Source organism: Copidosoma floridanum, unplaced genomic scaffold (assembly GCF_036245765.1).
Source record: "Copidosoma floridanum isolate Cflo_tuat_1 unplaced genomic scaffold, Cflo_Japanese_pri ptg000007l, whole genome shotgun sequence".
Lineage (NCBI taxonomy): Eukaryota > Metazoa > Arthropoda > Insecta > Hymenoptera > Encyrtidae > Copidosoma > Copidosoma floridanum.
The window spans coordinates 2,947,470-2,975,015 of NW_028321884.1; the positions used below are offsets into that span (position 1 = coordinate 2,947,470).

The window sequence follows — 27,546 nt, forward strand, 5'->3', positions numbered from 1 at the left end:
CAGGAGGTTTGAAACTTGCTGTTTAACGCATTTTTTCATTTTTCAAACAAATCCTTGAATGTTCCTGAACCTGCGCCTAATTAATTGAACAAAAAATTTTTAGTTGTGAATATAATCTATGTGTTGCACTAACTTATGAAAACTTTTTTTTTTATTTTGTACAAATGGTAATTCACTACGATATCAAAAAAAAATAAAATAAGATAAATTTAAATAACAAATGAAAAGTTGGCTCGAGTGTGGAAAAAACCATATTTAGGGCGCATTTGCATGGACTGTTGTCAAGTTCGATTTGAGCTACGTTTGAGCGAACGAGCAATGTAAACGCACCTTTGTACAAGTTTGAGCTGTCAGTTTTCTTTTCTGATTTCATGGCAAGTGTTACAATCAAATTGTTCAATCTTATCGACTTTGCATGACGAATAAAAAATTAAAACACGACTTGACCTGATTTTTACCATTGCATTCGTTAAGTTTTTTAATAAAAAAAGTGAAAGTGAAGTAAAAAACGCGATCAAGCTAATAATGCAAGTCATTTTGACATAACATTTGTTGATTTACATGAATGTTTAATGGTGTCTAGGTACTGATTTGGATGATTAAAGTCCTTGAGAAAAATGCCAGGGAATTTGCAGTATAGTATTAGCCTTTTAAAGGACAACGAAGAAAGTGTGAGGCAAGATGCTCAGCGAGTACTTTTAAAAATTTGTGATAACATTCTCAAATTTCCAAAGGAAATTAAGTACAGAAAAATCAATTTATCAGATACTATTTTTTCCACTCAACTACTGCCAGCTGCTGGTGCTGTCGAATGTTTGTTTGAAGCTGGTTTTGAAGAGGTAATTTTTACTACTGTAGAGCATTTTATTGTACATAATATCCTAGTTTCAAAGGTATGATAAATTTTTCTATTTTTGAATCAACTAGAACGATGATGAATTCATACTGCCACTAGATGCTTCATTATCAAGTGTTGAAAAATTGTACAGTTTATTGAATAATCAATTAAAACCAGCGTCTACTCCATCAGCTCCAAAGTCGGACTTAAATTCAAAACAACCATTGTCATTATTAAATATTGGGCTTGTAGAAGAAGAATACAAAAAGAAAAAATTTTTCCAGCAAATACAGGAGATGTTTAAGAGTGTTTTGAGATACGAAAATGAAAGCTTGCAGAGTAAGGTGAAATCCATACTACCCCTTCCAGCCATTGAAATTGCAGCCATGGAAAAATTGAGAGAAATACAAAAGTAAGTGACACGCTGTATGATAACTAAATTTTGTTAAAGCTAAAGACAATAGATTGAATATATTACAGAGAAGTGAAAACAAAAAAAGTACCTGACAATAATGTAGTTTACGAAGACGCGCTACTAGCCGAATTACTCAGTTGGTTCAAAAATAAATTCTTCAAGTGGGTCAATAGTCCTGCATGTGAAAACTGTATGGGGGAATGTTCTTATGAAAAATCATTAAGCTCCACAAATCCAAATATATCCAGGATTGAAATTCACGAGTAAGTAATTATTTTTGCAATGCAAGGAGGTAGCCACTTGATTTGGTTATTAACATCTGTTGATATATAAGCCAAAATATTAATTTTAATCCACTTGATTCAGATGCACAAGCTGTGGAAGCAAAAATGAGTTTCCCAGGTACACAGATCCTGAATGCTTATTATATTCAAGGCGGGGTCGATGTGGCGAATGGGCCAATTGTTTCACTCTGATATGTCGAACGGTCGGATTTGACGCGCGACTCGTTCTCGACAAAACCGATCACGTCTGGACTGAAGTCTGGTCACCAGCGCACAACAGATGGATTCACGCAGATGCCTGCGAGAACACGATGGACCGGCCTCTATTGTACGAAAAGGGCTGGGGCAAAAAGTTGTCGTACGTCATTGCCTACTCCAAGGATGAAGTGCAAGATGTCACCTGGAGGTATACGCGCAACTTCCACGATGTCATGAAACGTAGGAAAATTATAAGCGAGGCAGCTCTGTCCTCATTTACTCATCAGTTGAATCATCAAAGACAAAACTCGAATGTATACAGCAGTGCAAGGAAAAAGTTTGTTAATAAACGCAGTGCACTCGAACTTGCGGAAATGCTGACTGCACCACCAGGTTGCAAGAAGCCCAGTGAATTGGAAAACGACACAGAGTACGGTGGTAGAACATCTGGATCCTTGACTTGGAGACTGGGTCGAGGGGAAACTGGTGTAAGTGGCAATTACACTGATGGTGAACTGAAACGTTCTTTTTTTTATTTTAAAGTTTTTTTAATTTTACAGAACAGAAACGTCGAACCGGCTCAATGGACCATACCTCAAGGAGTCAAGAGTTATGAACTCGTCTACTCAATTGTTTCCGACACTTACGTAGCGAGAGATTCTGGAAATAACAAGGTTTTAACGGAAAAGCAAAAGTGGCAAGACGGTATTGCGACAACAGATGGTGGAGTTTTCAGAAAGGAAGAGCAAGACTGGAATATGGTTTACTTAGCAAGGTCGCCTGGATCGGCAGCTGGCGAGGTAACTTGGACTCTAGTGGTTGAAGATACTGCTAACGTACACGTAGATTCTGTAAAGTTACAAGCTGTTACAGCAACTTTCAACGGAGCGGCTCTTCGATGGAAAATTACAGGCATTATTGGCTCAAATGTAGGCGAGAGCAAGGTAGTGATTGTTGACAGCAGCGAAAACTTTGAGACAAAAGATTTGAAAGGTGCCATCAAGCTTAGTGTAAGCGTTACGATGTCGGGAGGTGAGGGTGACGTAGCGTGGCAGCATGCTCAGCTATTCAGACAAAGTTTGAAAACAAGCTCGATGCTGCCTTCTTTGGTGATAAAAGTAAACTTGACGAATACGTGAATTTCTTCACATTAACATTTTTTACATTGTTATTTTTTTTTTATAAAAAAATCATACGAGTTTATTATATTCCATACATATTTTAAATATAGTCTGCTTATGTACAATGAAAATCACCTACTACTTCGATATTTTACAAAAATTTTTTCAATTCGTAGTGTAAAAAATTTGAATGTTTCGATAAAATGCGATGATAAAAAAATGGTCAAATACAATGGCACGCGATAAATATTAATACTTGCTTTCAATTAATTCCTTGATATCTGTACAGAGTTTCGCAAAATCAGGCCGCTGATTACTCTGCATGTGCCAACATGGGTACATTATTTTTACATAGACGTCCTGTGGACAAGTAACTGGACAGGGTAAGCGCGCTCCTCTTTCTAGAGCTGCTATTATTTCGGTGGACAGTATCTCCTCTACTCGTCTAGTTCCATTGACAGTTTTTCCAGATTCCCCGGCATTTGTCTTTTTTATTAATTCGGGTAATATAGGATCCTCACCAAAGCTGAAAGTCTCGTACAATGTCACGCCGAATGACCAAACATCTGATCGAGGTGAGAACCTGCCGTCCTTAAGACTCTCCGGTGCATACCTGAAAAAGTACAATTCAAGTTATTCGTCATTGTGAACAATAGTTTCAGCAATTCAAGTATGTTAAATAGACAGTACCATTTGACTGGCAGATCTCGATTGGTCTGAAAAACATAGTAATCGTTCTTTTCAATAACTTGAGCAAGACCAAAGTCGCTAATTTTTACTCGATTATCATCGACAACGAGAATATTTCTTGCAGCGAGGTCCCGATGTACGATTTTTTTACGTCCAAGGTAATCCATACCAGTGGAAATATCCAGCCCGAATCCAAGTAGTTTTTTGTGAGTAAGCCTCTCCCGGTACAAAGCCAGATAAGTCAGTAAAGAGCCGTGCTCTATAAATTCCATTACCAAGCATACCTCTGGCTCTAATACGATCCCTAAGATTCCCACAATGTTTGGATGCTTGAGAGACTAAAATTAAAGAAAGAAAAAAATGTTACCTCGTAACAACTTCATGAACAATTTAAAATTTGAAATTTTACATTACCTTCATGATATCGATTTCTCTTTCGAAATCTCGCAGCTCCGCTTCCATCGCACGCATTTTCAATTTTTTCACAGCCACCCTCTGAGGCTCGACGTCTTTCCCGTTGTTCCTCTCCAAAGCACCTACGTACACATCCCCGTAAAAACCTTGACCGATGCGTCCTTGCAATATAAGATTGACGTTAGCGTCCAGCTCGAAGATACTCTGCATTTGTCCGAGTAAGCCATTGTCGTTATCATATCCATTCTCACCGGTATTGTCACTGATACTACCCTTTGCCCACCAGCCCAAACAAGTCGAGAGTATGTTGTCAGAATCATCAAAGATCATGCCATTTCCGTCAGCACCCAATATCCCAAGACTATCGTCGATCTCGTCCCACGGCAGACTCGTACGGTCTGTGAACAAACTACTAGCTCTCGACTCGCCGTCGAAGGAAGAGTGTCGCTGATCGGTCTCGCTTGCATCGTCTTCTATGACATCCGAGTTCCTGTGCTCTGCTAGTTTCGGAAATGCTGAGGCGTACGCGTGATTCTTTCTCGAGTTGTGCACCTGGAACTTGATTCGGTTGATGTCTCGCATAATGGCTAGCGGGGTTTTTCTCGAGCCGCCGATTTTGCCCCAACATTCGGTCATAAGTTCGTAAACTTCGTGTGGACAGCCATTCGGGATTGGAAGGCGCTTGCCACTGGCGTAAAACTTTTTGATCACGTTGGGATCATTGTCGCACGGTATTATCGTACCTCGCGAAAAAATTTCCCACATGGTTGTACCCACAGCCCACACGTCCGCAAGCGTCGTACGCCTAGCCAGATCGGGATTTTCGTAACACTCGGGCGGCAGCCAGTGAACACTTGAGAATAAAAGAAATTTTTCCGTGTCAGCTTATTGCCATTGAATTCAAACTTTTGGTAATTTAATAATCAAACACTCACTCTGCCGGCTTGTAACTGAAAATTCCCGGATCAGCAAGTTTAACTTGAAAACTGTTGTCAGTGTGCTCTTGTACCATTAATTTTCGACATCGAATATTGCCATGAACAAAGTTATGATTTTCCTGCGCAATTATCAAGAATATAAAAATTGTATCCACCGTGACTTTTCGACATTTGTGAACCTTACCAAGTACCACAACGCAGAGGTGAGACAGGCCGCGGCATCAACCATGTCGATGGTCTTGATGATTTGTTCAGGACTTTCACGCAAGTAGGCGTCCAGAGGTCCCAGATTTATAAGCTCCAGTAACATACCCAATGACGGTATCAAAGTGAAACCATACAATCTACAAAAACACAAAAAATGTGACTTATGAAATATACAGAATTTGCTAATTGTTTTATTAAATAGACTAGAATCTATTTTCTCACCTAACTAAAGCACTCGACCGTAATTGTCCCCACTTTGCTTGTAACTTTAAAAACTCCCTTGTCGATTGCTTATCATCTTCTTTCAATAACTTAATTACAGCCTCTACTTTTTTACCCTTAGCGATACGCCAGACTGCCTTGTAGAGAATCGTAACTGAACCGCCACAAGACGCTGCATTCACGCGTGCTTGGCTTGCCTTACTCTTGGGAAAAGGTTGAGCTTTGTATACCTGCAATTCGTGTGGTAGTACGCTGCCCGGCCTTGCTTCGAGTACACCTGTAATAATTTCTTCCTCGGCTGTGACGTCACTCTTCATTCTTTCGGGCGCACATAACAGCAACGGAGATACGTCGCGTTCCGATGGAAACAGGCATTCGTTCAAGTACAGTGAATTTTCGGGGTCCTTGTGAGCAGATAGCAACTCGGCAATGGACTTGAACCGCTGCATCGAGTCCGACAATGCGAAATCTTCTGGTCCAAGTTTTTCAATTCTCCACGTTCGAGGCTTTAAATCTTTCCCACAAGCGTCCAAGTAGTACGCGTTATACTTAGTTTCGCTCTCACGCAAGATGAACGTGCCTGGCCTATTAGAGCGCTCATTGTCCAGTTTGGCATACGAAAACTCTCCTCTAGAGAAAAAATTATAGCCATGTAAATGGGTTTAGATACAAATTTTATGATAGAAACAATTTGTACAATGACTGTCAAGGCTTACCCAACAGGACCATGACATTTCAGTCTATGCAATCGTTCCAAGCTCGGCGTTACAGCATCACCACAAAGATTGTAGGTCCACCTTGCTGCTAGGCGATAGTATCCATCAAGAGCAGAGACAAATGACATTAACAATGAAATTGATTTAAACATCAAATAAGATGGTATTCCATTATTTCTGGATACTTCTACAACATTGTCATCTTTCCTGATTGAAATAAAACACAGGTCTTCTATTGAGCACAATGTTTTCCATTCGCTGTTGTTTATCTCCAGTTCATTGTATCCTATTTCTTTTGCACTGATTCTCAGCAACACTCTAGCTGGTGGACTGGGCATTCCTTTCTCCATCATAGCCTTGTACTCTTCACACAGATAATTGGGAGCCATATTTTCAAACTGCTTTAAATATTGCTCTCTCACAAACGAGGAGTCTTGCGCAGATATTTTGCCAAGTGCATCGTGGATAGGCTTTTTAATGAAAAAAGAATGTCTTTTAATACATTCTTTTGGAATGTACTTTTTGTAGTCGGATTCAATAACTTCCCTGGTCATTTCTTTTTCCAGCATGACCCTGAAATTACACGAAAAAAAATCATGTATTTTACAAGATTTGAAAAACTCATTCAAAATTGTTTTTTAAATACTCACCGATACATATCACTGACACTAAGGCCAATTAATTCTTTCTTGTGTTTCTCGTACACAATATCAGGAACTTTGTTATCCAAAACATCACTCCTAGCCTGTTGGAAATAGTAATCATGCGCTTTGACATCGACTCGCTTTAATCTCTGAAGACTGGAAGGCTTGAACCTTAATCTAAAATCTAATTTGTATTTATCCTTGCCATCAAACTTATAACTAGCATGATACCAGTTATCTGTTGCCTTGTTCTTTAAAGCAAAAAGATGCCTGGCAACAGGTCCAATGCCCAATTGCTGACAAATCTATAAATTAAGAAAAATGTAAAATTGCACACAACGATTTTTTAATGCAGTTTAAAAACAATCAAACACATCGAAAATTATAACCTTCATGCACAAATCCTCGGCAGTCGATCCATTGACATAAGTAATAATTAAAATCTTTACTTCTGTAGCCACACTAATAGAGGCTATCCTGTCCTCCTCCATAATTGCGGATTACTTTGAAAGGAATCCCGAAATATCCTCGGAGGATGGTTTATTCTTCACTCATCGCGCGCACTTTTTTATTCATCAATTTGTTCGTTAAATGTTACATTGTTGACCACAATTGAGTATTTATTATTGCATAATTTTCACTCTGGCTCCAGCATCATTTTCAGTTTAACCATTTAGATAAAAAAAAACTTTTTTTCGCACAAACTAAGTTTTGTTTTGATCAATGTACTTAATGTAAGGTGCCTTAATTATTTTATCTAGATATCGAGGATTAGATTTGTGCTTTCGAGCTCCGAGCTGACCGAGCTCTGGGGGTCAGGTGGGTAAGGTAACGCGGGGTGAAGCGTGAGGCTTCATCACAGCTTCACTACATATAGGTTAATAGGTATAGTGGGTAAACCAGGTACTCCCTGGGGTAAACATAAAAAAATATATCTATATTTAGGCCTCCGAACATCACATCCGAGGATCCGTGCGAGCGGTGCGAGTGACGATCCGAGATCTGATCGAGCCGATCGATCTAAAAAACAACATGATCATCTACTTACTTATACTACCTATACTTACTACAGTACTATTTTGTAAATATATCAACAAATCAATGAACCCGACTGGCCCGACTGCCACGACTGCACCTAACTTATAGCACACACACATCACATGTGTGCACCTGCAAACATGATTGGTTGTTCTCACTGCACTTGTCACATTCAGCTTTTTTTCTGAAAGTATACAAAAACGTTTGCTTTCTTTTTATGTATAAGTTCAGATAGTTTTTGATTATTGAAGAAAGAAAAGTTAGGAATTAAACGTGCGTGTTGTTTTTTTATCAATTATCAAAAAAAAATAAATAAATAAAAAACACTAGCCGGTAAGGTAGATATTTTAAAGAGCCATCGGTAAAATTCCATTTCCGTTGACCTACAGTCTTACAGTCTATCAAATCAAAAGTAATCAAGTCTATTATCACCGTCATATCAAAAAGATAAGAGCAAAAAGTAAGGGTTTAAAAGAAGCCGGAGAGAGAAAGGAAGACTGATCAGACTTTTCATTCGCGCAGGTGACGTGGAACAGAAGTCGTGCTTTCTTGAATACTCGTAATAATTGAAGATGTCCGAACAGGTAGGAAAATTTGTTTTACTACATTTCAAAGTGATTTTAATTTTACTACTTTAATAGCGCTCTCCCGTACCGTTATTTCAGATGAGTGCTCTGATAAATTATTTGTTTTTTGTAGACTTTCGAGTACAGTGTCGCTATGACGTGCGAAGGCTGCTCCAATGCGGTAAACAAAGTACTCGGCAAAATATCAGGTTAGTTGTTACGATCTTTTTTTTAACACATAGTATTGATGATGCAAACAATTTTTTTTATTAATCACTGATAGCAGGCTCACACAGCTGCTTAATTGGCTACAATGCAGTGATACAAAGAATAATTGTTAAAACAAAGTTACGCTATACCTACAGCTCAAACCTTTTTTTATGATTTATTACAGCTGTAAAAGATGTCAAGATTGACCTCCCTGCCAAAAAAGTATTCGTAACGACAACACTGGACCACGATGCAGTGCTGGAGTCATTAAAAAAGACTGGAAAAGCTTGCTCTTACATTGGAATAGCAGCAAAGTAAATATGAAGTAAGATATTAAAAAAATAATAATAATTTTTTTTATCAAACAAAATCTGTATTATACACTCTTATACATATTTTTTTACAATGCGCCGCAAAAAAGTACGACTGGTATTGTATTTTAATGAATTCAAGTTGTGATACATAATAAAAATAACTATATTTAAAAAATATACAAATATATTACTAATATTGACTGAATTATACTGTCGTTTCATTTGAGAAAAATAAATATTCGACACACATACTTTAACATTGATTATAAAGGCACAATCCTGTTAGTATGATCTTATAGCGATATTTCTTGATAGTGCAATATCAAACATTAAAACTCACGTAACACTTAATTTTAATTTGTATGAATTATTTCTCAGGCACGAGATCTAAAAATTTCAATTGTTCAGTTTTGAGATCAGTTTATATTTTCAATATACTTTATTATATTTACCTCTGTCAAAATTTGATTTCCATACAAACAAGTGACTGTCAGAACTACCAGAAGCAAAATAGTTTCCATCCTGTGAAAATGCAATGGATGTAACACTTTTTGAATGGCATTTGAGAGTGAATATTGGTCTGCCTTCTAACAAATCCAGAACCTACAAATAAATGTTTAAACAATTTATACTAGGCTCATTCCAAAAGTTATTTCAGTACCAAACCTTCATTGTTGCATCTTCTGCAGCTGTTAACATGAAATTTCCACTTGGATGAAACCTGGCTTTGTTTACTGCACCTTGATGAACATCATAACATTGTCTTAAAACACCTGATTTTAAATCAAAAATTTTTACACAACCATCTGTAGTAGCCGCTCCAATCAGTGTTCCATTAGGGAAAAATTCAGCATCAGTGTAAGAAGCTGCATAAATATTTATTGATTAATAGATCTTTTCAAAATAAAACGTTTGAGTTGAATTTTACCTTTTAACTCATTAAATGTTTTAATACATTGATTGCTCGCGATATCCCAAACTTTTAAAGTTTTATCATCACTACAAGATACAATTAATTTTCCGTCTGTGGAAAATCTAGCACATCTGACCCAGTTTGTGTGTCCTACAAAGGACATCAAAAACCTTCGCTGACAGACCATCCATAGTTTTATGTTTTTATCATCAGAGCTGGTTAGTAACTAAATTAACATATAGTTTGCCATACCATAACAAAAAACAACAAATAAAAGAAAAATGAGAAATTGAAAAAACAAAAGTATATACACACGTTTTCACCATCCGGACTAAACTTAACAGACCTCACAACGCCCTGATGTGCCACGAAATCCAAAAATTCCCCTCTAATCGTAGGCACCCATACTCTAACTGTCCTATCTTTGCAAGCACTTGCTATGACTTCTCCGGAAGGTGCAAAATCAACATCCAGGACTTCATCTCGATGACCGAGAAATCTTAAGGCTCTACTTGTTGAATCAGCAATATGCCATGATATCAAAGTTTTATCTTTGCTGGATGAGACTACTTTTTTAGTCTCTGGATGGAATGACAGGCTAGTTATTGTACTCTTGTGCCCCTTGTAGTGCTTCTCAATCACTAGATCACACTCCATCATGATTTTTATTTTCTGTAACAATTACTTTACTAAATTTTTTTTTTTATTATTCACCTATAATGACAGTTTTGATAATGGTGTTTTTGTTATAAAGTTTCGAATAATTAACCGGCAAAACGATGGTTTGTAAAAAAACGTACTAACCTATAAGGTCTGTAATTTATTTATTAATTTTCGAAAAAAATTGACAAACACCTTATACGCACTACTTCAGTGAGGCAAAAAAATAATTCTGAACAAATTTTACCGACACTGAAAAAAAATCAATAAATTGTCTTTTTGCACATGAAACACTGATTTTTCCGTATTTTCTACTGTAAAACAAACACCTTTACTTCAACTCATTGATTATCTCGAACAAGTGTAAGTACCACACTGCCGCACAGCAGAAATAATGCTTACACTGTTTACAAATCAACTAGACAAACGATTTTATTTGAAAATTAATGAAAGCACGCCTCTAGTGTGCGATATGTGAAACATCGATTTTTCGCGTGCTCTTACATGAAGTATCCATGTCCTGTCAAACTCATTTCGAGTCACGTCTAACATTTGTTGGGTAGTACTATAGGTAGAAGGAAACTTTAAGGGATGGCACAATTAATTGAACATCGTTATTTATTACACATAGATTTTTTTTATTATTGTTTGGATAAACAAGGAAATAACAAATTTATTACGTACTACAAATGTAGGTCAATTGAATTGTAAAAAATCATTGAGAAAAATGGATGTAGTCTATAAACAAATTACTGAGATAATTATTTGTTCCTACAAAGATAAAATATATTTAATTCTTATTAACGAAGAGCATGCTACATCCAAATTACATTAAAATAAATTTGAGTTTTTTCTCACCCACTTTTGAAAATTTTATTTTTGTTTGTCACTCTAACTTGTACTTATATATACAATGAATATATAATTTTTTATTAAATATTTGGTTGTATTATTTGTTGTGTTGACTACGTACAGTTAGCCGCGATTACTATTCGCACAATGAGGCAACACGTGTTTACACACACTCCGCACTAGTGGTTTTTTCACACTGACTGATAATCACTCACAATTGTTAGACAAAGGTTCACAATCAACGAACTTTCAGCTGAAAGAAAAAAAATACAATTCGTTACAAAAAGTTTTTTTTCATCTTAAAGCAACAAAATAATTTAGTGCACAAAGACTCTTACTTCACATTTGGTCTTCGTGATGGTTCTGAGGCAGTCGGTGGTGGAGGAGGTCCACGACGAGCTAACTCTTCCAAGTAACCCATCAACAGCCTCGTTCTCTCCGATGCTGCAGCATCGAGCACCAGAAACCGTTTATCTTTTTTCAAAATGTCTTCTATTTCTGTCAAATGCGTATTACTCTCTTGCACCTTTTTGAAGGTTTTGTCCGTGATTAGTTTTGTCTCCTGAAGAAGTTCCCTGAAATCTGCCTTTGCTGCCACTAGTTTGTCTTTTATGTACTCCTTGAACTCTTTTTCACATTTCTATGAAACAAACGTGGAATTGTAGTTCATCGAAAATATAATCGACACAAGAAAATTCATAATTATTATTTCTTACCCTATCACTGGAAGAAAATTTGAGGTATCGCGGATCATCTTTCAACAGCTTTTTGATATCCTTCCAAGAAGCTGTCAAATCGGAGGAGGCTCCAACCTCGTCAAGTAGTTCCCTAAATTTATTCCTCTTCTTTCGCCCCAACTGTTCAACGTGTTCATTGAATAGCCTCTCCTTCTCCTCCCTATCCAATGTGTCGACAAGTTCCCAACGATGGTCCTTTCTCAACTGTCTCTTAGCCTCACGCCAGGCGAGATCACCATTTCTTACCAAATCAGCCAGAAGCGCGTTGAAGTGTTGTACAGCCTCGGTGTGCCGGTGATGCTGTCTTTCTTTGTCCCGGTCCCGCAAGTGAGTGGCCAGGGTCCTTTGCACCTCCCGTTCTCGTTCCCGCAGACTAGCCTCGGCTCTCCGCTCACGGTCCCGCTTCTGCTTCTCTTCCTCCTCAGCTGCTGCGGCTGCGGCTGCCGAGTCTGGCCTGTCATCTTCCTCGTCATCTTCGTTACGATCGCTTTCCTGTATGCAATCATACAAAATAATATACGTGTGGATGAAAATAACATTACAATAAAACGAGAAATTACTATTTTTTTTCATTTTAACGGAGCAAATAAATCCATACTAACGTTGTCTCTACTCGGAGAGTTTTTGTGATTGCTCTCTTCCACATCATCAATTTCACCAATCTCTTTCTCGTCATTTATCTCAACGGCCTTTTCTTTTTCTTTCTCCTTTTCCTTTTCTTTCGCTTTCTCCTTATCTCTTTCTTTTTCTTTCTCCTTTTCTTTCTCGTGATTTGCTTTCTCTTCCAATTTACGCTTTTTTCGCGAAGAAGAGGAGCTCTCCTCATCTCTGTCCTTCTCCTTGTCCCTATCCTTATCCCTATCCTTATCTTTCTTACTCTTCTCCTTTTCTCTATCCTTATCCTTATCTTTATCCTTCTCCCTATCTTTTTCCCTATCGCGATCCCTGTCCTTATCTTTCTTTTCCTTCTTCTCCTTCTTTTCCTTTCTCTCCTTGTCCTTTTTCTCTTTGTGATGCTCGCGTTCGCGGTGCCTCTCTTCCTTGGCTTCGCGTTCGCGCTCTTTCTCCTTCTCTTTTTCTTTTTTACGCTCGTCCTTTAGAACGCGTACGTAATCGCGGAACCAGTCCTCGCGTGTACCGGCCGAATCGACGTTACGATAGCGCCAGTCGGACTCGAGGCGTTTCTTGCAGTCAGTCCAATGCGAGTGACGGTCGATGTCCTTATGCTCGCGCAGTAGCGCCAAGAAATCCTTTTTCACCTGTAAACAGTAATTACAAAAGTTTTGGGCTTGGTTCATGTCAATGCGCTTAATTAGTGTTATCTTTAAAATCGAATACACTTGAGATCTTGTGATATTCTTACTGCGTTTGATTCTTGCTTAAATTGTTATTGTGTAATAATAGTAATAATTAATGTAAATATATGGTTATATTTATTTTTCTGCTGGGCTCGTAACTGAAAGGAATGTTATTATTAAGCTGGAAAAAAACAAGCACATTAAATATCTAGTTTCAAGTTTTATGACGGCTGTAGTTATTTCAATGAAATTTTATGTTGTTACGTATTTATTTAGATTTTAACTTAATTATTGACGATCAGGCATAAAACTTAAAACTTCTTCATTTACATCTAAATTTAATTATCACGCATGCCTCTTCAATTCTGTAACAAACATATTATTAACATCCGCTGAAAAAAATATCGATTAATTTGGAAAACAGCTACACACTATTTTACAGTTTTTTAATTTATGGTATGTATTTTTATTTAAAGCATCATTTTATGAAAACAGAACACCTAATTCGTTATTATTTTTTAAATCTACAGAATCTGTTTATTTTATGTAGCTGACTCAAATAATTAGAGCTCTAAATTAAAACAATACTTACAGCAAGAAATTTTTGACCCAAGAATAGTTATTAAAATATTGTAAAATTTTAATTTAAAATTAATTGTAATATTTATTATTGTTGACCACAGAGTTTTCTAATAATGCGTCGTTTTTAATTGAATTTAATCAATTTTAATGTTAAAGTATCAGTTAAATCTTTCCCCTACGTCTGCTGTTATTAGCACGTGGTAATTAACTTGTTCTCGAATTTTTACGAGCATTACGATTAATATACAAATACCGAGTTCGTTCATTCTCATGACATTCGACTATGGAGCTGAGAATGCAGCGCGCTAAGATGCGTTGTGCCAAAGATGCCAGTGTTAGTGTGTATGTAGCTTGAAGATGATTGAATGGCATCTCATCCGACCGGCTATAGAGCGACCAGATAGAAAGCCAATCCTGCCGGACTGTCCTGCCTGCATCTCGACTGACTGACTGGTGGAGAGTTCAGAAACACATGAGTATACACGCACAACGAGCCGCGAAAAGCTTACTAGCAATTTTTTAATTTTTCTTTCACTTTTTCCTCGAATTGCTCATTCATTTTTCGGTGTTCTTCAACTTTGAATGAATAAAAAATCTTTCTTTACATTTTTGTGCACAAAAAAATCTCGCCCTTAAGATTAATTTAGTATTTTTATAGTTTTACTCTTTAAACAAAGAACCAAACTAGTGGAACAAAATATTTCAACATACCTACTCAACCTGAAATGAAACATGTAATTATATCTGAAAAAAACTGTAATCTTAAAATATGGTTAACATACTTTAATGCGACCGATAAACCAAGATGATCATGTATACATGAAAAACAGTAATTGATAGAAAATATGGTTGTTTTTTAATATGGCAAATGAGATTATTTACTTGGAGTTTCATGAAATGATAACATTCGGCATGCATGAAATTGGGCATGAATTGAGAAATTAAAAATGAGATGAGGTGCCCTTGTATTTTCTATCGATTTCGAGTTAATATATCGTTGTTTCTTCAATGTTGAATCAGAACCGCTAAATTTGAAGAATTTTGATTAATATGTTTTTCTGATAAAAAATAAAAATACCTGTTCTCGTTTAGCTGCTTTCTCCTCCTTTTCCCGTTTCCGCACCTCCAACAGATATTCATTGAATAAACTCTCACGCTCTCGCATCTTTTCGACGTTCTTAAAACGCTCATCCCGGCCATGTTTTTGTGCAAAATCGCTGAACGAAGATCTGGAGTAATAAAACAACCATGGTAGTTCATTGGTAAATTTTAAATGCTTATAGGACAAAAAATAAATCGAGTACATACTTTCCATGAAGGTTAGCTTCTTCCAGTAATTTTTGGAACTGCTCTTTCTTTTCTTTCATTTTATTTCGTTTTTCTCGTCTCTCTTCCTCTGCACGTTCTTTGACATATTTTTCAAATACTTGCCTTCTTTCTTTCGAGGTTAAAACCAAGTAACGGGGATCAAATACAATTTTATGCAATTCCTTTTCCCATGTACTAAATGCTGATACCTAATTATTTCAACTCATGGTAATGAAATCATAAGTATACAATCCATCTTAAGAGCAAATATAATGTTTCTTACATCTTTCTCCATGAGCATATCCTTGAAAGATTTAATTCTTGTTTCAAGAGGAACAATAGCTCTTTCTCTTGCTGCTCGCACTTCCGCATCCATGGCTGATTCCTTGCCGATGTCAATTGTCTTTTTGTTATCCTTTTCTTCTTCCATTTCTTTCACGGAGTTAGCTGCATATTTTTAAACAACAATTAATATATTTTTTTGTGTATTGTAATAATTACTTGAGTAAAAACTTACTTTTAACATCGTCAATCTTAATTTTTTTAGCTGGAGGAGGCCGGTCCTCTTCACCACTGCTTTCGCTTGATTCTTCTTTACGATTTGTAACTTCGACTTTCACTGAAGTACCACTGCTTGCGAGTTGATCTGGTGGCGTGGACACCATTTTATCCACGTCCGCTCTAGCATACAAAATGTCTGGTCTCTCCCACACTGAGATCCTTGAAGACGGATTGTAATAAAAAACTCTCGCATCACCCGTCCATACCACACACCTGAAATAATTTCATTAATTAACTTTTTTTTTCACAAACCGATAGGTGGCAACTAAATAATTAATCAACTAGTATTACCAGGGAGTACCGGGAACTGGAGTACTGGATACTGGTCTAGATTTATCTTGGGGCTTAGTAGAAACTTCTTTAGTTGGCGTCTCTTCTTTCTTTACTTTTGTTGTATCAGTACTTTCTGATGAAGGGCTAATATTATTTTCGTTGCTAACTGAAGTTTTAGTTTCAGTAGCAGCTTTTGAAGGTGAGGCATTATCGCTAGTGTTAGTCGTCGTCGTCGTCATCATCGTTGTCGTCGACGTCGTCGATGTTATCGTTGTGGCTGTTTCTGAACTTGCCGATGTCGTTGTGGTACTAGTGGTAGTAGAAGAAACAGATGAAACAACGTTGGTAGCTTCTTCGGTTTTTTTTCTCATTATTGCGGCTTTAGCAGCTGAAAAAACAAATTTTTTGTTACTAAGATTGGCAACAATTGTCAAGTTTATTATGTAACTTAATAAAACATACTTTCAAAATCTTTTAGAGCTTGAGGTTTCTCCCAAATGGATTCTTGTGCTTTACTATTGTAGAAGTAGGATCGACCATCTGGTGCATGGTGTTCGGTCCACATCATTGCACTAGACACAATATTAGGGTCTATTTGAGCCAAAATACTGGGATCTTCATTGGGCATGGCAGCAGGTACCATAGGTTGCTGCATTGGATGTGGCATTTGTGGCATACCTTAAAATTAAATATTTCATGAAACAACAACTTAAAAGGAATACATGTAAACCACAATGATTGTATTATCCTTACCCCAACCGGGTTGAGGACCGTAGCCTCCTCCATAAGGCTGGAAGTTTGGGGGAGGCATTCCATATGGTGCTCCTGCAGGAGGCCCAAAAGGGGGGGGCATGCCTCCATACTGAGTCGGCATACGATGCTGCATTGGCATCATAGTAGGTGGTTGCATTATTGGAGGTGTCGTATTCATGACTGCCGTGTTGACGACCGGCGCAGTAGGTGCAACAGATGCTACAGTGACACTGGTACCTATTTAATACACATAAACTTATAAAATTTTCAACGCAAATCAAGGTTAAAAAAAATGAAAGATTGAATAATCACCATTTGTCTGTTGAGCCTGTCCCATCTGCTGCGCTTGGACATCATTAGTGGACGATACGGTAGTGTCCATAGGCTCAGCAGATCCAGTAACAGGTGTGGCAGTGGTACCTGGAGGAGCTGTACTTACTTGACTCGAGTCAGCTTCGTTAACATTGGCTGGAGCAGTAGGGGCAGAAGAGGGTGTCTCGCTACCTTGCTGCTGCATCCTTACCTCTCCACTAGTGTTGTCACTTCCTTGTTGCTGGGGCGGCTGCTGCTGCTGTTGTGGTTGCTGCGGCTGTGGTGATGACTGTTGCACCTGTGGCTGTTGTTGGGGCTGCTGTTGAAGTGGTGGTTGTTGCTGCTGCTGCTGTTGTGGCTGCCCCATCATGGCTGCATTCGGCGATGATGCAGCCATTATTGCACCACTAGCCGGCTGTTTTGATGTCCCATGTACTAACTGTTCCAGCTTAAATTTTTTTTATTCAATATTTAGCAAGAAATTAATTGTAACGACCGAAATTGTCAACACCCATTGCATTGATAGTTCAATTTGTCATACCTGATCTTGCACCATTACTTTGACATTTGGCCCTTCTGGCTTGGTCCACGTTGTTTCTCGAGATCTTATATTGTAATAATAGCATTTGCCATCTTGTGTTTTAGTCTCTACCCACACCTCTCCGTTAAGATCGATTCCTGGAATGTTGCTTTGCTGCTGCATCTGCTGATGTGCTTGCTGCTGACCTTGAATCTGCTGGTAAAATTTGTCAAAATATAAGCCTTATGTATTAGCAACTATCTACGAGTGTGTAAGATTTATTTGGTGTATCTTACGTTGTTCATATTGGGAGGCCCCATGCCAGGTGGCCCATATGCTGCATTACCCATAGGTCCATTCATCATGTGTGGAGGTGGCTATTTCGTAAACAATCATTCATTATTTCACATTTTTTTAAACGCAACAATGAGCCTTAGTGTTGGAGAAAAAAAAAAAGAAAAGACTTACCATTCCTCCTGGAGGACCCATCATGTTAGCCATATTAGGTGGTGGTGGGCCCATGGATCCCCAGTTAGGGTCGAAGGGTCCGCGAAAACGAGGTCCCGCTGACCCGGGTGGGCAATTGGGCCTGGGCGGTCCGTCGTAGGAATAGCCATTTCGGTACATAGGCCGAGGTCCAAAACCTCCTCTGCCACGAAATCTCGGAGATACTCCTCTCTGGGAGTAGTCAAAGCCTCCTCTACCACCTCCTCTACCCCTTAAATGGTTATCGCTTCGTTGTAGCGAATAAATGTTATGAGATTGCTTGTTTTCAAATTTTTTTTCTTGTAATTTTACTCTACATATATAAATAAGTCTATACTTATGTGTGTATGAAGCGTGCAGTAGCTATGGCAATCGTGAAAGCACGCGGACAAGTTTTCGGTTGTTTGTGTGACTGTACTTTTGTATACTTATTTAAATTTTAAATTCAAACGTTGATATTGTTATTTCAAATGAAGGTAAGTATTGTTTTCTTAACAAATTCGACGATAATGAAATAGACGATAGACAATCCGACTGCAGATATCCGACTGCTTGTGTACGAGATACGCAGGACAACAGAATAAGGGAATCGTAACCTTACCAGGCAACCTCTATGATAATTATAATACCTATGTAGAGGATTTTACATATATATAGATATACGGTAGGGTTACTCTTTATTGCTGCGGTTGAGCTGTCGGAGCTGTCGACTCTGTCGAGTGTCGAGGTTTATACGCGCACAATATATAACTTTAGTGTTGTAAATGTTTGTACTGCAGACTGATATTTGAGTATAAAATACAAAAATACTAGAGGTAAGTACGAGAGGTCTTGAAATACTACAAGTTAAGATAGTTGGATCAGGTTGGATGAGTTAGATCAGAGAGATATACAAATAAAGAGTATAAGAAATGGAGAGGGTGAAAGAGCACTACTTATAATATGAATATCACTGTAGTGGTTGTTAATGAGATGTATTATGTATAACTACATTGGTTGCCTAGGAAACTCCCAAAATAAATTATATAGAATGTAACGAGAAAAAAAAAAATGAGCATGCACTCGTTCGATACTTGGATGCTAGAGTAATAACAATCAAGAAATATAAAAACAAAAGAGAAATATTGTACAAAACAACTTACCTAAATCCACCTCGACCTCTGGGCGCAAAGTGCCTATATTCCTCAGCACCACCTTCGTAGTAGAACTCTTCGGACTCATCCATGCCCCCGACGTCATGTTCCCCATGCTCAATTTGTTGTTGTTGCTGCTGCTGCTGCTGCTGTTGTTGTTGAAGCTGATGCTGTTGTTGAATTTGTTGCTGCTGCTCGCCATTACTATTATCCTGCTGCTGTTGATTTTGTTGTGGCGGCATCATAGTAAGCACGCCGGCTTGCTGGTGCTGTTCTACGCTGGGATCCGAGTTCATCATTTGCATTTAAGCTCCGTTATAAAGGAGCTCACGTAAACTGTGTTCTCGACGAGAAAAAAACGAAATTACAACTTGGAGAATTGTTTACAACATCGTTGTGACAGATGTATGGAGCTGTTGCTCCGAGACAATCCAGTCGAGAGGAAAGAATGGCTCATCGAGAGTTAGAAGCCGGACCCGGACGCGCTGCACCAATGCACGTATGCTGCATCAAAGTAGGCCGTATACTTGGCACTCTTGGTAGACAAGACAGAGTTGTTGCGTCGTCTGGAAGTAGTACAACCAATGCTATTCTTTTTCTTTACGCAATAATATTATCTTCTTTTGACGCCTCTCTATATTATTCTTAATTATCTTTCGATCGATAAAAAATAAGTTATACAGTATAAGGAACGCGCGGAAGACATAATTCTCTCTCTTTCTGTCTACCGCTCTGATTCAATCGCACATGCACACAATTCCACGGAAGCCGTGCCTATGTGTCGCCTGATGGTTTAACTTGATGAAGACGCTGCATGGAGCAGTCAGCGGCCAGCGCTACACTACACTGCATACCTATTCGGTACAAGAACAAGCTTTAAAGATTTGTATCGAAGCTGCTATGTGTAGAACGAGATGGGACGATTGTGGAAGAGAGATCGCGTCCTTATTTTAGGTTAGAGAGCTCTAAAACAGTGTCTCACACTGACGTCCGTCGGATATGATGATCTGTTCGTGGTGGAAGGGGAAAATAACTATATGGAGTTCGGTGCTCATCACTGCTCATTATAGACATTATAAATTATTTGGAAAAACGCCATGTTTGTTTCAATTTTAAATTATTACTTCAATGGCAGATTGGCTCCTGACCGGAAAGGCCGACTTTCGTCTGCTTTCGGAAAGACTGGCGATTGGTTTTTTTTGGTGCAAGATGCGCGTGAGCACACCTGGTGCTGCCATTTGATTTTGTAACTACAATTTGAGAATTTGGAATTTGCTATTTGCAAAACCTATATTGGCTGAATTGGCTTCATGAACTGTTGATTAAAAAATTCACTTCTAATTCATTGAAATAAAAGTCAAAACACTTGCATACAATGTATTTAATAAAATATGTGCTTTCTGTTTTAAAGTACTCATACCATTTTTTCTGGTTAGCAATAATTAAATGATATACTTAATTGTAATTTACGATATTGTATGGAATTTTTGAGAATCAGTATGATTTTATTGGTACAAAAAAAGTAAAAAAAGTTTACATAAATAAGATTTGAACTGTACATAAAATACACATAATTCAACAAAGTAATAATCACTTATGTTTGCATATCTCGCTTCTGTACAAGATTTTTGTACCTCTCAACTAAATCGCTTATAGATCGCCGTTTATGACTTTTTGGTGGTACTTTTTTCTCCAACTTTTCCATCACGGTAGTTGAATTTAAACGTGGATGCGACAGTAGCGGTTCTCGAGAAAATTCTTGACTGGAGTTACACGAGTCTATCATAGATGTGCAACTATTTTTAGGCATTGCAGGTAGAATTGAGTTTGTAGACATTAATGTCATCATACTGTTATTGACTTATTTTTTCCATGAAAAGTATCATAAATTAGTAATTTAAAGATACATGAGGTGAAATTCGCGTAAGATGATACTGAACGATTCTTTACCTCTGTTATAATTATGTCGTAGTGTGGAAAATATTCGTGAGTATTTGTTTCCTTTTTTTGGAGGCGTGTGAAAGCGCTGCGGTAAAGATAATGATTTGAAACTGCTTGTGTCATTGAATGTTTCATCTTCAAAATCTATTCGTAGGCAAGGTAATTTTTTTTTTGTCAAAAAAATTCCTTTTTTATTGCTTTCTGCATATTTTCCAAATAATTCCTTGTGAGCATCTAAAATAATTCATAGACATTAAAATCATTGTATTGTATTGAACTATAGGTTGAGTAAGTAATATAATAAATAGTGATTACTTTCTGATGGTGTTAGTTTTAAATCATTTTGAGAAACGGTTAAGCCTGCTTCATAATTATTGGTAATTTGAATACATGGTGAAGGCATAAAAAGTACTTTAGCGTATTCTGGAGCATCTGTTAAAACTTCTTGGGTATCCTTTAATTTACGATTTTGTGTGAGTTTATTTGTACGAAACGTTTCCATTTCTTTGTGTAGATTTTGAAAATCATTCATTGCGCTTTGTAATTGCCCATTACTAATTTTTAGTTGCTCAGTGCAACTAGACAACTCTTGGATACATTTTTTTTTAAGACTTGCCTTTGCACATTGTTTAACTAATACAGTGAAAATTGAAAAAAAATTATTTATGTTCAATGAATCTTCTTGGTACAAGTTGTATAAAAGAATCTAAAAAAATGTAATAAGTGTAATATTATTTAAATATAAAAATTAAAACATCTTTAGACTGATAGTTACCTGTATATCTGGTGGTACCAATTTGTAAAGTATATCAGTATTTATTTTATCAAATGCGTGTCCATTTAAAGTTTGCGAATTACCCGTGATATTTGAAACTACATTGTTTATATATTTCAATAATTCATCCAGTTCCTCTAGAGACTCACAATATTTTTCTATAGTTTGTGAAGAGCTGACCAACGACTTAACCCATACTGAAATATTTTATAAAAATTTCAACAAATTAATTGACCAATATTGCTCTTAATACTCACAATTAACTATTTCTTTGTTATCAATATTCAACAGTTTTTGTTTAGCAGTTTTATTGGCTGGTGCAGCTTCAACAATATTTTTCAAATCTTCCATTAACTGTAAAATTTCTTTTTTCAAATCATTCTGCTCTTGGTTTTTTTCACTAAAATAAATCATAAATTGCTTTGATGATGTTAACGTATTATGATCAAGGCTTATAGAAAAGTTAATGCTTGTACCTTAAAAATTTCTTAGCTTCAATTTCTGCATTTTCTCTATCATTGCGTATTCTTGAAATAAAATTTGTATGCTTTGTTGTAACATTTATCAAGAATCTCATTGCTAACTCTTGACATGGACCTTGCTTTGGTGCATTTGAAAGAATACTCTCATGTTCTGAAAGTAGTGATCAGAAATTTAATAAATAAGTAAACAAAACAATTTTAATCTTTGTCAAGCCAAGGGTAAAAACCTTGTCTTAAATAAGCACGTAAAATCACAATAGACAATTTCCACATGATTAAAATGAACTTTGTGCCTCCAGCCAACAACAAGTGAGATGCAAGTATTGGGGGAAAATTGACATCAATATGTTCACTTGCAATGGTTGTGAGGCACTTTTTTACGTCATTTCGATATTGACTCTCTGTCTGTTTGCAAATTACTGGCCACGTCACTTTGTTCTTCAAACTGTCCTTGTAGTAAATACTCAACAGGTAGTAAGAAACGTGCATGAAACCAGAGGTGTTGGGCTTGTCAAACATATTCTGAAACATGAATAAAATATCACTGTCACAAACATGTACTACATTCGTATGTAAATACAAGGTGTATACGATCGAAATTATGAAATAGTACCTCTTTGAAGTGTTTCTTGAAATCGGTATTGGGTGGCACAGACTTTGTGAGCAAAAGTACATTTTTGTGAAACGAAGCAGACACTCTGTCCATTTTTTGTCAGCTCGTTAGCTCTTGGAGGATCTCTCCAGCAAATTGTACTATTTGTTGTTGCTTATCAACGATAATTTCGAGCTGAAATTATCAAACACTGATGTACCCACTGAAATTGTAAAAAAAATCAAATCATTCGTTAACTATCACAATCGTCAGCTACTATCGTTCAAATCAAAATAAACGTTTGAGTCGTCTGCCGAAGTCGAAGACCGTTAAGTATCCGATACGAGAGAGTTCACGACTCACTCTCCGTCGTCTCCGGACTCGAACTCGAAGTGTTCCTCGTCAGATGTCTCTAATAGTCTACTGATGAATGTGGACATCAAACAAAAAAAAAAACACTCCCCCATCCCCCATTTCCACCACACACACAGCGCACACAGCTGACGAGTCTGCAACTCTACAGTCTGCAAGTTCTGCAATGATCAGATCAGAGATCATTTGGTTTGCGTGTCAGGCTTTTAAAAATTTTTTTTCGAAAGTCCAGGTTATGTTTTCCACTCAAAATTTCGGAGTTCACACTCGTCCGTTTTATCAAAATTAATGGGAATCCCAAAAACTCTCCGTAGCGTCGTCGTAGGCATACCCGTAGGTTTTTTATTTTTCACTCAAGTCGGTTATGTGGCCCGCGTCGAGGGTGTCTCAATGCAACCGGCCCTCAATCCCGACGTTGAGCAGGAGGACTATGTATTTCTGAATCGCTGGTCTGTCAGGAATAGGAGCATCGAAAGAGGCGATATCGTCACCTTCAAGTCCCCCAAGTATCCAAATCAGAAGCTGATTAAGCGCGTCATTGGCCTTTCGGGGGATGTAGTTCACACTATTGGCTACAAAAAAGACATTCTCGAGGTTGGTACAACCCATACGTGTACTTGAACCAATCATTTAATGGACACATGTTGTAATTGTTGTAATTATTTTCATGCCAATTCTTTGCTTTGCTCTTAAAGGTGCCAGACGACCAATGTTGGGTCGAAGGAGATCATACTGGCCACTCGATGGACTCAAACACATTTGGACCAATACCAGTTAAAATTATAACAGCAAAAGCTACTTGTATAGTGTGGCCACCAAGTAGATGGCAGAGTTTAAATAACTATGTGCCAAGCAATCGTTTGCCTCTGAATAACACAAGTTTTTCACCATTAGCTGTTTGATTGTGGCTGTGTTTATCTAGACCTCTACTGTGTGTATGTTTTGTGTGTAGAACTATACTTATTATATGCCAGACAAAACATTTATTGTTGACAAAATGAGAGCTGTGTGCTTTGTTAAGAGACTGCAGTGGGATGTACCTGGGACGCTTTTTATGCACGGAATGACCATTGGTGATGTAGACAATGATGGAGATAACGAATTGGTTGTTGGAACTGCTGAAGGAGACTTGTATATTTTTAAGGTAACGATATTTTAGTGGAAATGCTATTCTTCTTTCTATTGTTCTCTATTTTTATTACTTTCTTACTAAGAAAAAAATGATATGTTCAAGGGTACGGAATTGTGGCAAAAAATCACAGGTCTTGGATTAGTGACAAGTGTTGTCATTGGTGATATTTTTAATTATGGCAGAAATGCCCTGATCGCGATCTCTGGTGATGGTTGGATACACATTTATTACAGCCCACGATCCGTTAATCCAGGTTTCAACACATTGCATTCTGAGAATAGTACTTCTGAAAATGGAGAGCCTTTGGATCACAACGTTTCTCGAACCAAAGCAGGTAAATTTTCATGTGCAATTTGTGTTAAAAAAAAAAAAAAAAAAAAAAAAAAAAAAAAAAAAAAAAATTTTTAAATAATATTGTTTCCAACAAACAGGAAGCTTAAATAGCACAATCGATTCCAATACATCTGACCACAAAAACAATGTGGGTAAATCAGATGAGTCAACTGGAAAAATGGAATGTGTTCACGTTCAAAGAATACCTGCCAACACAAAAGTAGTTCTGATTGCAGACGTAGATCAAGACGGTGCCAATGAATTAATTATCGGCCTGACCGACCGTGTAGTGAGATCCTACAGGTGGTCAAGCAACGCAGACTTGGGCTCGGGTAAGCTTGTGGGACTGAATAAGTGGGAGTGCACCAATCAAATCGGATCTGTGACCCTGCAGGACGACTCGGAGGGTAAACCCACGTTACTGGTTGCTCAGCCGGGCGGAACTTTTATGCGAATCAAGTGTAATACCGATGACTGCCAGGTGGACGACGAATGTTTCAATGATAGTAGTAAAGCTGCCGCTAGCATCGACTATCAAACACTGGGTAAGTCGAGGATGCGCAATCCAAACATTTCTACCGAGATACTCGGAAATCTCAAGCCCAAGATCAAAAGTTCTCCCGATGACGATAGCATCAAATGCATGTCCTCCAACGATACCACTCGTCATTCGTCCTTTTCCGATGATTTACGAAACAAATGTACCGTATCGGAAGATGTCAGTGAAAACAATAGCCCGGGTGTTGATGATGTGGATGGTAACGTCGTTGGGGGAAACATCATTTTTCAAGACTTTGATACTAAACGAGATGGTATTGATTACTTGGAGGATGGAAATAACAATATAAGAGGCAGTGATTCAAAATTGGATGACTTGAAGAAACAAATCAATAGTGAAAGTCAAACAAAGAAAAATTCAAAATCCTATGCTTTGGCCACACTCGATGGTACCATAATGCTTGTCAAAGATGAAATAATACTATGGTAATATTTCGTTTATTCATTGTAACGTTTGGTTTTTCAAATGCCGGAGAATGCAAAAATTTGTCGTACTTTTAGGGCAATGCAGGTGGACCATCACATAGCAGCTCTGTGTCCGCTGGACGTGACTGGAGACGGAGCCGATGAAATAATCGCGTGTAGCTGGGACGGTCAGACCTATATCCTCGATCAACAGCGAAACAGCGTGCGATTTCAATTCGAGGATCCGGTAAGGGCCTTCTGCGCTGGAATGTACAGCGTCTTCCCACGATCGTCAACTCCCTGCCTTGTCTACAATAACTTTCACAACAAGGTGATGAAGATGATCTGTTTGGGGGGGATGAAAAAAATAATAAAAGAAAGAAAAAAAATTCAATAAAATAAAAAATAACGATGAAATATCTCAACTAGATTTTCCTGTATTACGACGTCAGTCTTCCCAGTATGATGGTGACGGCGCTGAATGCGGAAGGCTTGCTTGAGCAAGAGGAGCAAAAAGAGATGCTTAGAAAACTGCTGACCGGTAGCTCGGACTGCGAGCGCGAGGCGCAGCTTAAACAGTTGACGGAGTGGTTGTTGTACGGAACGCACTGATCGTTGCAATAAAGATATATGTATATACATATTTTATCGTTAACGTTTCAACAACGGCCTGTCATCCATTCTCCTCTCATCTCCATATCCTAGCTCTGTATACACACATATAAACTCATGTGTATTGGTAAGACACTTCCCCTGATACACTTGAATCGATCGTAATTTCATTAGCTTTTTTTTTTGTTTTTTTTTGTTTTTTTTTCTTTTAATTCGCCCCCCTTTGCGATTTTTTTCTTCTCTGCTTTTCTAAGTTTGACACCTCTCCTCGAGTCCATCATTCGGAAAGTGAAAGAGGGGCTTATTATCAGCACCGGGCATCATCGTCATCATCATCATCATCATCATCATCAGCAGCAGCAACATCTCAAGACAGTGAAGAAGAACCTCGGGCTTGTTTGCATATATATACGTATTTTATATAAGAGTATCGCAAGGGCAGCCGTTAATCCGCTTAGCCGCGTATATTTGTACAGGCGAAGAGAAGGAGGTAGGTATAAAGATACAGATATATATACAGAAGGGAGGTAGGTCTACTCGCGACTGTTGGGCGCTTGTTATATAGACTTTTAATGGGGAACGATCAGGGCTCCGTTTTGTTGCGCGCGGGCGTGTGCACAATAGATATTATGTACCTTGTATTGGGTACCATATATCTATACTCTCTTGCCGTCATTTTTTTTCTTTTCGGCGTTCCAAATCGAGCATAAAGAGAGAGCGGCCGGCTAATTCACTTACTTGATTTTTATACCTCTATAGGTACGACCATGCATCCGTGGGTAAAAAAAAAAAAAAACCCTAATAGGTATACGGGGCTATATGAAGAATCAAAAGAGGCTGCCTCTGTAGTTAGCTTTGTTCGTTGATGCCCTATGGCCATTGTGTCGACGCGGGCTCGTTGGCCGTGCAGGGTAAACGTTGGGGCATATCGTTTCTATATATATGGGTATACAGAGCTTCAAGACTAATGGCTCGCGAAAGGCAAGAGAGACACGAGGCGGGGGTAAAAGTACTATAGAGAAGAAGAAAAAAACTGCCTTCACGAGCTGGACGGCAAATGCACTACTTACAGCCGTCTCGAGGAAAAAAAAAAAAAAAAAAAAAGAAGAGCACCGGGGGATACTTGCTCGAGGAGAACAAA

The 27,546-nt window shown here is 37.8% G+C and overlaps 8 protein-coding genes across 15 annotated transcripts; 4 read left to right on the forward strand and 4 right to left on the reverse strand.

Annotated features, from left to right (window-relative positions):
* The first annotated feature begins 605 nt into the window (after positions 1 to 605).
* Pngl (N-glycanase Pngl) lies at positions 606 to 3,070 on the forward strand. The gene is made up of 5 exons (XM_014349531.2): positions 606 to 839; positions 928 to 1,250; positions 1,319 to 1,516; positions 1,620 to 2,223; positions 2,296 to 3,070. Exons 1-5 carry the CDS (start codon positions 618 to 620, stop codon positions 2,872 to 2,874), a joined length of 1,926 nt encoding a protein of 641 aa, XP_014205017.2. The 5' UTR covers positions 606 to 617; the 3' UTR covers positions 2,875 to 3,070.
* Positions 2,886 to 7,431, reverse strand: hop (tyrosine-protein kinase hopscotch). The gene is made up of 9 exons (XM_014349519.2): positions 7,077 to 7,431; positions 6,694 to 6,992; positions 6,044 to 6,616; positions 5,328 to 5,957; positions 5,083 to 5,242; positions 4,896 to 5,017; positions 3,961 to 4,813; positions 3,547 to 3,884; positions 2,886 to 3,469 (listed from the first exon to the last, which is right to left on the reverse strand). The coding sequence occupies exons 1-9, from the start codon at positions 7,176 to 7,178 to the stop codon at positions 3,106 to 3,108; spliced, it is 3,441 nt and encodes a 1,146-aa protein (XP_014205005.2). The 5' UTR covers positions 7,179 to 7,431; the 3' UTR covers positions 2,886 to 3,105.
* Positions 7,432 to 8,115: 684 nt separating this feature from the next.
* Positions 8,116 to 8,954, forward strand: Atox1 (Antioxidant 1 copper chaperone). Its single transcript, XM_014351581.2, has 3 exons — positions 8,116 to 8,309; positions 8,425 to 8,500; positions 8,686 to 8,954. The coding sequence occupies exons 1-3, from the start codon at positions 8,298 to 8,300 to the stop codon at positions 8,817 to 8,819; spliced, it is 222 nt and encodes a 73-aa protein (XP_014207067.2). The 5' UTR covers positions 8,116 to 8,297; the 3' UTR covers positions 8,820 to 8,954.
* Positions 8,955 to 9,017: 63 nt separating this feature from the next.
* Positions 9,018 to 10,738, reverse strand: Poc1 (Proteome of centrioles 1). 3 transcript variants are annotated; one of them, XM_089588659.1, is made up of 6 exons: positions 10,591 to 10,738; positions 10,044 to 10,400; positions 9,744 to 9,954; positions 9,482 to 9,681; positions 9,268 to 9,418; positions 9,018 to 9,202 (listed from the first exon to the last, which is right to left on the reverse strand). In XM_089588659.1, exons 2-6 carry the CDS (start codon positions 10,386 to 10,388, stop codon positions 9,183 to 9,185), a joined length of 927 nt encoding a protein of 308 aa, XP_089444785.1. In that variant the 5' UTR covers positions 10,389 to 10,400; positions 10,591 to 10,738; the 3' UTR covers positions 9,018 to 9,182. The 3 variants fall into 3 exon arrangements, with proteins under 3 accessions (XP_089444785.1, XP_014207080.2, XP_014207089.2); XM_014351594.2 differs by having other exon boundaries at positions 10,533 to 10,738; XM_014351603.2 differs by lacking the exon at positions 10,591 to 10,738 and having other exon boundaries at positions 10,044 to 10,413.
* Positions 10,739 to 11,051: 313 nt separating this feature from the next.
* Positions 11,052 to 20,309, reverse strand: LOC106640040 (uncharacterized). Of its 5 annotated transcripts, none has more exons than XM_089589182.1 (16): positions 19,213 to 20,309; positions 18,053 to 18,302; positions 17,881 to 17,961; positions 17,606 to 17,800; positions 17,065 to 17,512; positions 16,753 to 16,989; positions 16,462 to 16,677; positions 16,018 to 16,387; positions 15,683 to 15,939; positions 15,449 to 15,612; positions 15,166 to 15,374; positions 14,936 to 15,086; positions 12,580 to 13,236; positions 11,957 to 12,469; positions 11,579 to 11,880; positions 11,052 to 11,493 (listed from the first exon to the last, which is right to left on the reverse strand). In XM_089589182.1, the coding sequence occupies exons 1-16, from the start codon at positions 19,506 to 19,508 to the stop codon at positions 11,490 to 11,492; spliced, it is 4,350 nt and encodes a 1,449-aa protein (XP_089445308.1). In that variant the 5' UTR covers positions 19,509 to 20,309; the 3' UTR covers positions 11,052 to 11,489. The 5 variants fall into 5 exon arrangements, with proteins under 5 accessions (XP_089445308.1, XP_089445307.1, XP_089445306.1 ...); XM_089589181.1 differs by having other exon boundaries at positions 17,606 to 17,797; positions 18,053 to 18,317; XM_089589180.1 differs by having other exon boundaries at positions 18,053 to 18,317.
* Positions 20,310 to 20,726: 417 nt separating this feature from the next.
* Positions 20,727 to 23,365, reverse strand: LOC106636363 (dim gamma-tubulin 6). 2 transcript variants are annotated; one of them, XM_089588706.1, is made up of 9 exons: positions 23,293 to 23,322; positions 23,015 to 23,216; positions 22,629 to 22,923; positions 22,396 to 22,552; positions 22,177 to 22,319; positions 21,920 to 22,116; positions 21,460 to 21,850; positions 21,154 to 21,378; positions 20,727 to 21,063 (listed from the first exon to the last, which is right to left on the reverse strand). In XM_089588706.1, exons 2-9 carry the CDS (start codon positions 23,105 to 23,107, stop codon positions 20,798 to 20,800), a joined length of 1,767 nt encoding a protein of 588 aa, XP_089444832.1. In that variant the 5' UTR covers positions 23,108 to 23,216; positions 23,293 to 23,322; the 3' UTR covers positions 20,727 to 20,797. The 2 variants fall into 2 exon arrangements, with proteins under 2 accessions (XP_089444832.1, XP_023246833.2); XM_023391065.2 differs by having other exon boundaries at positions 23,015 to 23,365.
* Positions 23,366 to 23,448: 83 nt separating this feature from the next.
* Positions 23,449 to 24,267, forward strand: LOC106637486 (mitochondrial inner membrane protease subunit 2). The gene is made up of 2 exons (XM_014350287.2): positions 23,449 to 23,959; positions 24,061 to 24,267. Exons 1-2 carry the CDS (start codon positions 23,654 to 23,656, stop codon positions 24,265 to 24,267), a joined length of 513 nt encoding a protein of 170 aa, XP_014205773.2. The 5' UTR covers positions 23,449 to 23,653.
* Positions 24,268 to 24,332: 65 nt separating this feature from the next.
* LOC106636370 (KICSTOR complex protein ITFG2) lies at positions 24,333 to 26,413 on the forward strand. The gene is made up of 5 exons (XM_014348759.2): positions 24,333 to 24,509; positions 24,600 to 24,831; positions 24,929 to 25,814; positions 25,890 to 26,124; positions 26,223 to 26,413. Exons 1-5 carry the CDS (start codon positions 24,333 to 24,335, stop codon positions 26,403 to 26,405), a joined length of 1,713 nt encoding a protein of 570 aa, XP_014204245.2. The 3' UTR covers positions 26,406 to 26,413.
* The last annotated feature ends 1,133 nt before the right edge of the window (positions 26,414 to 27,546 follow it).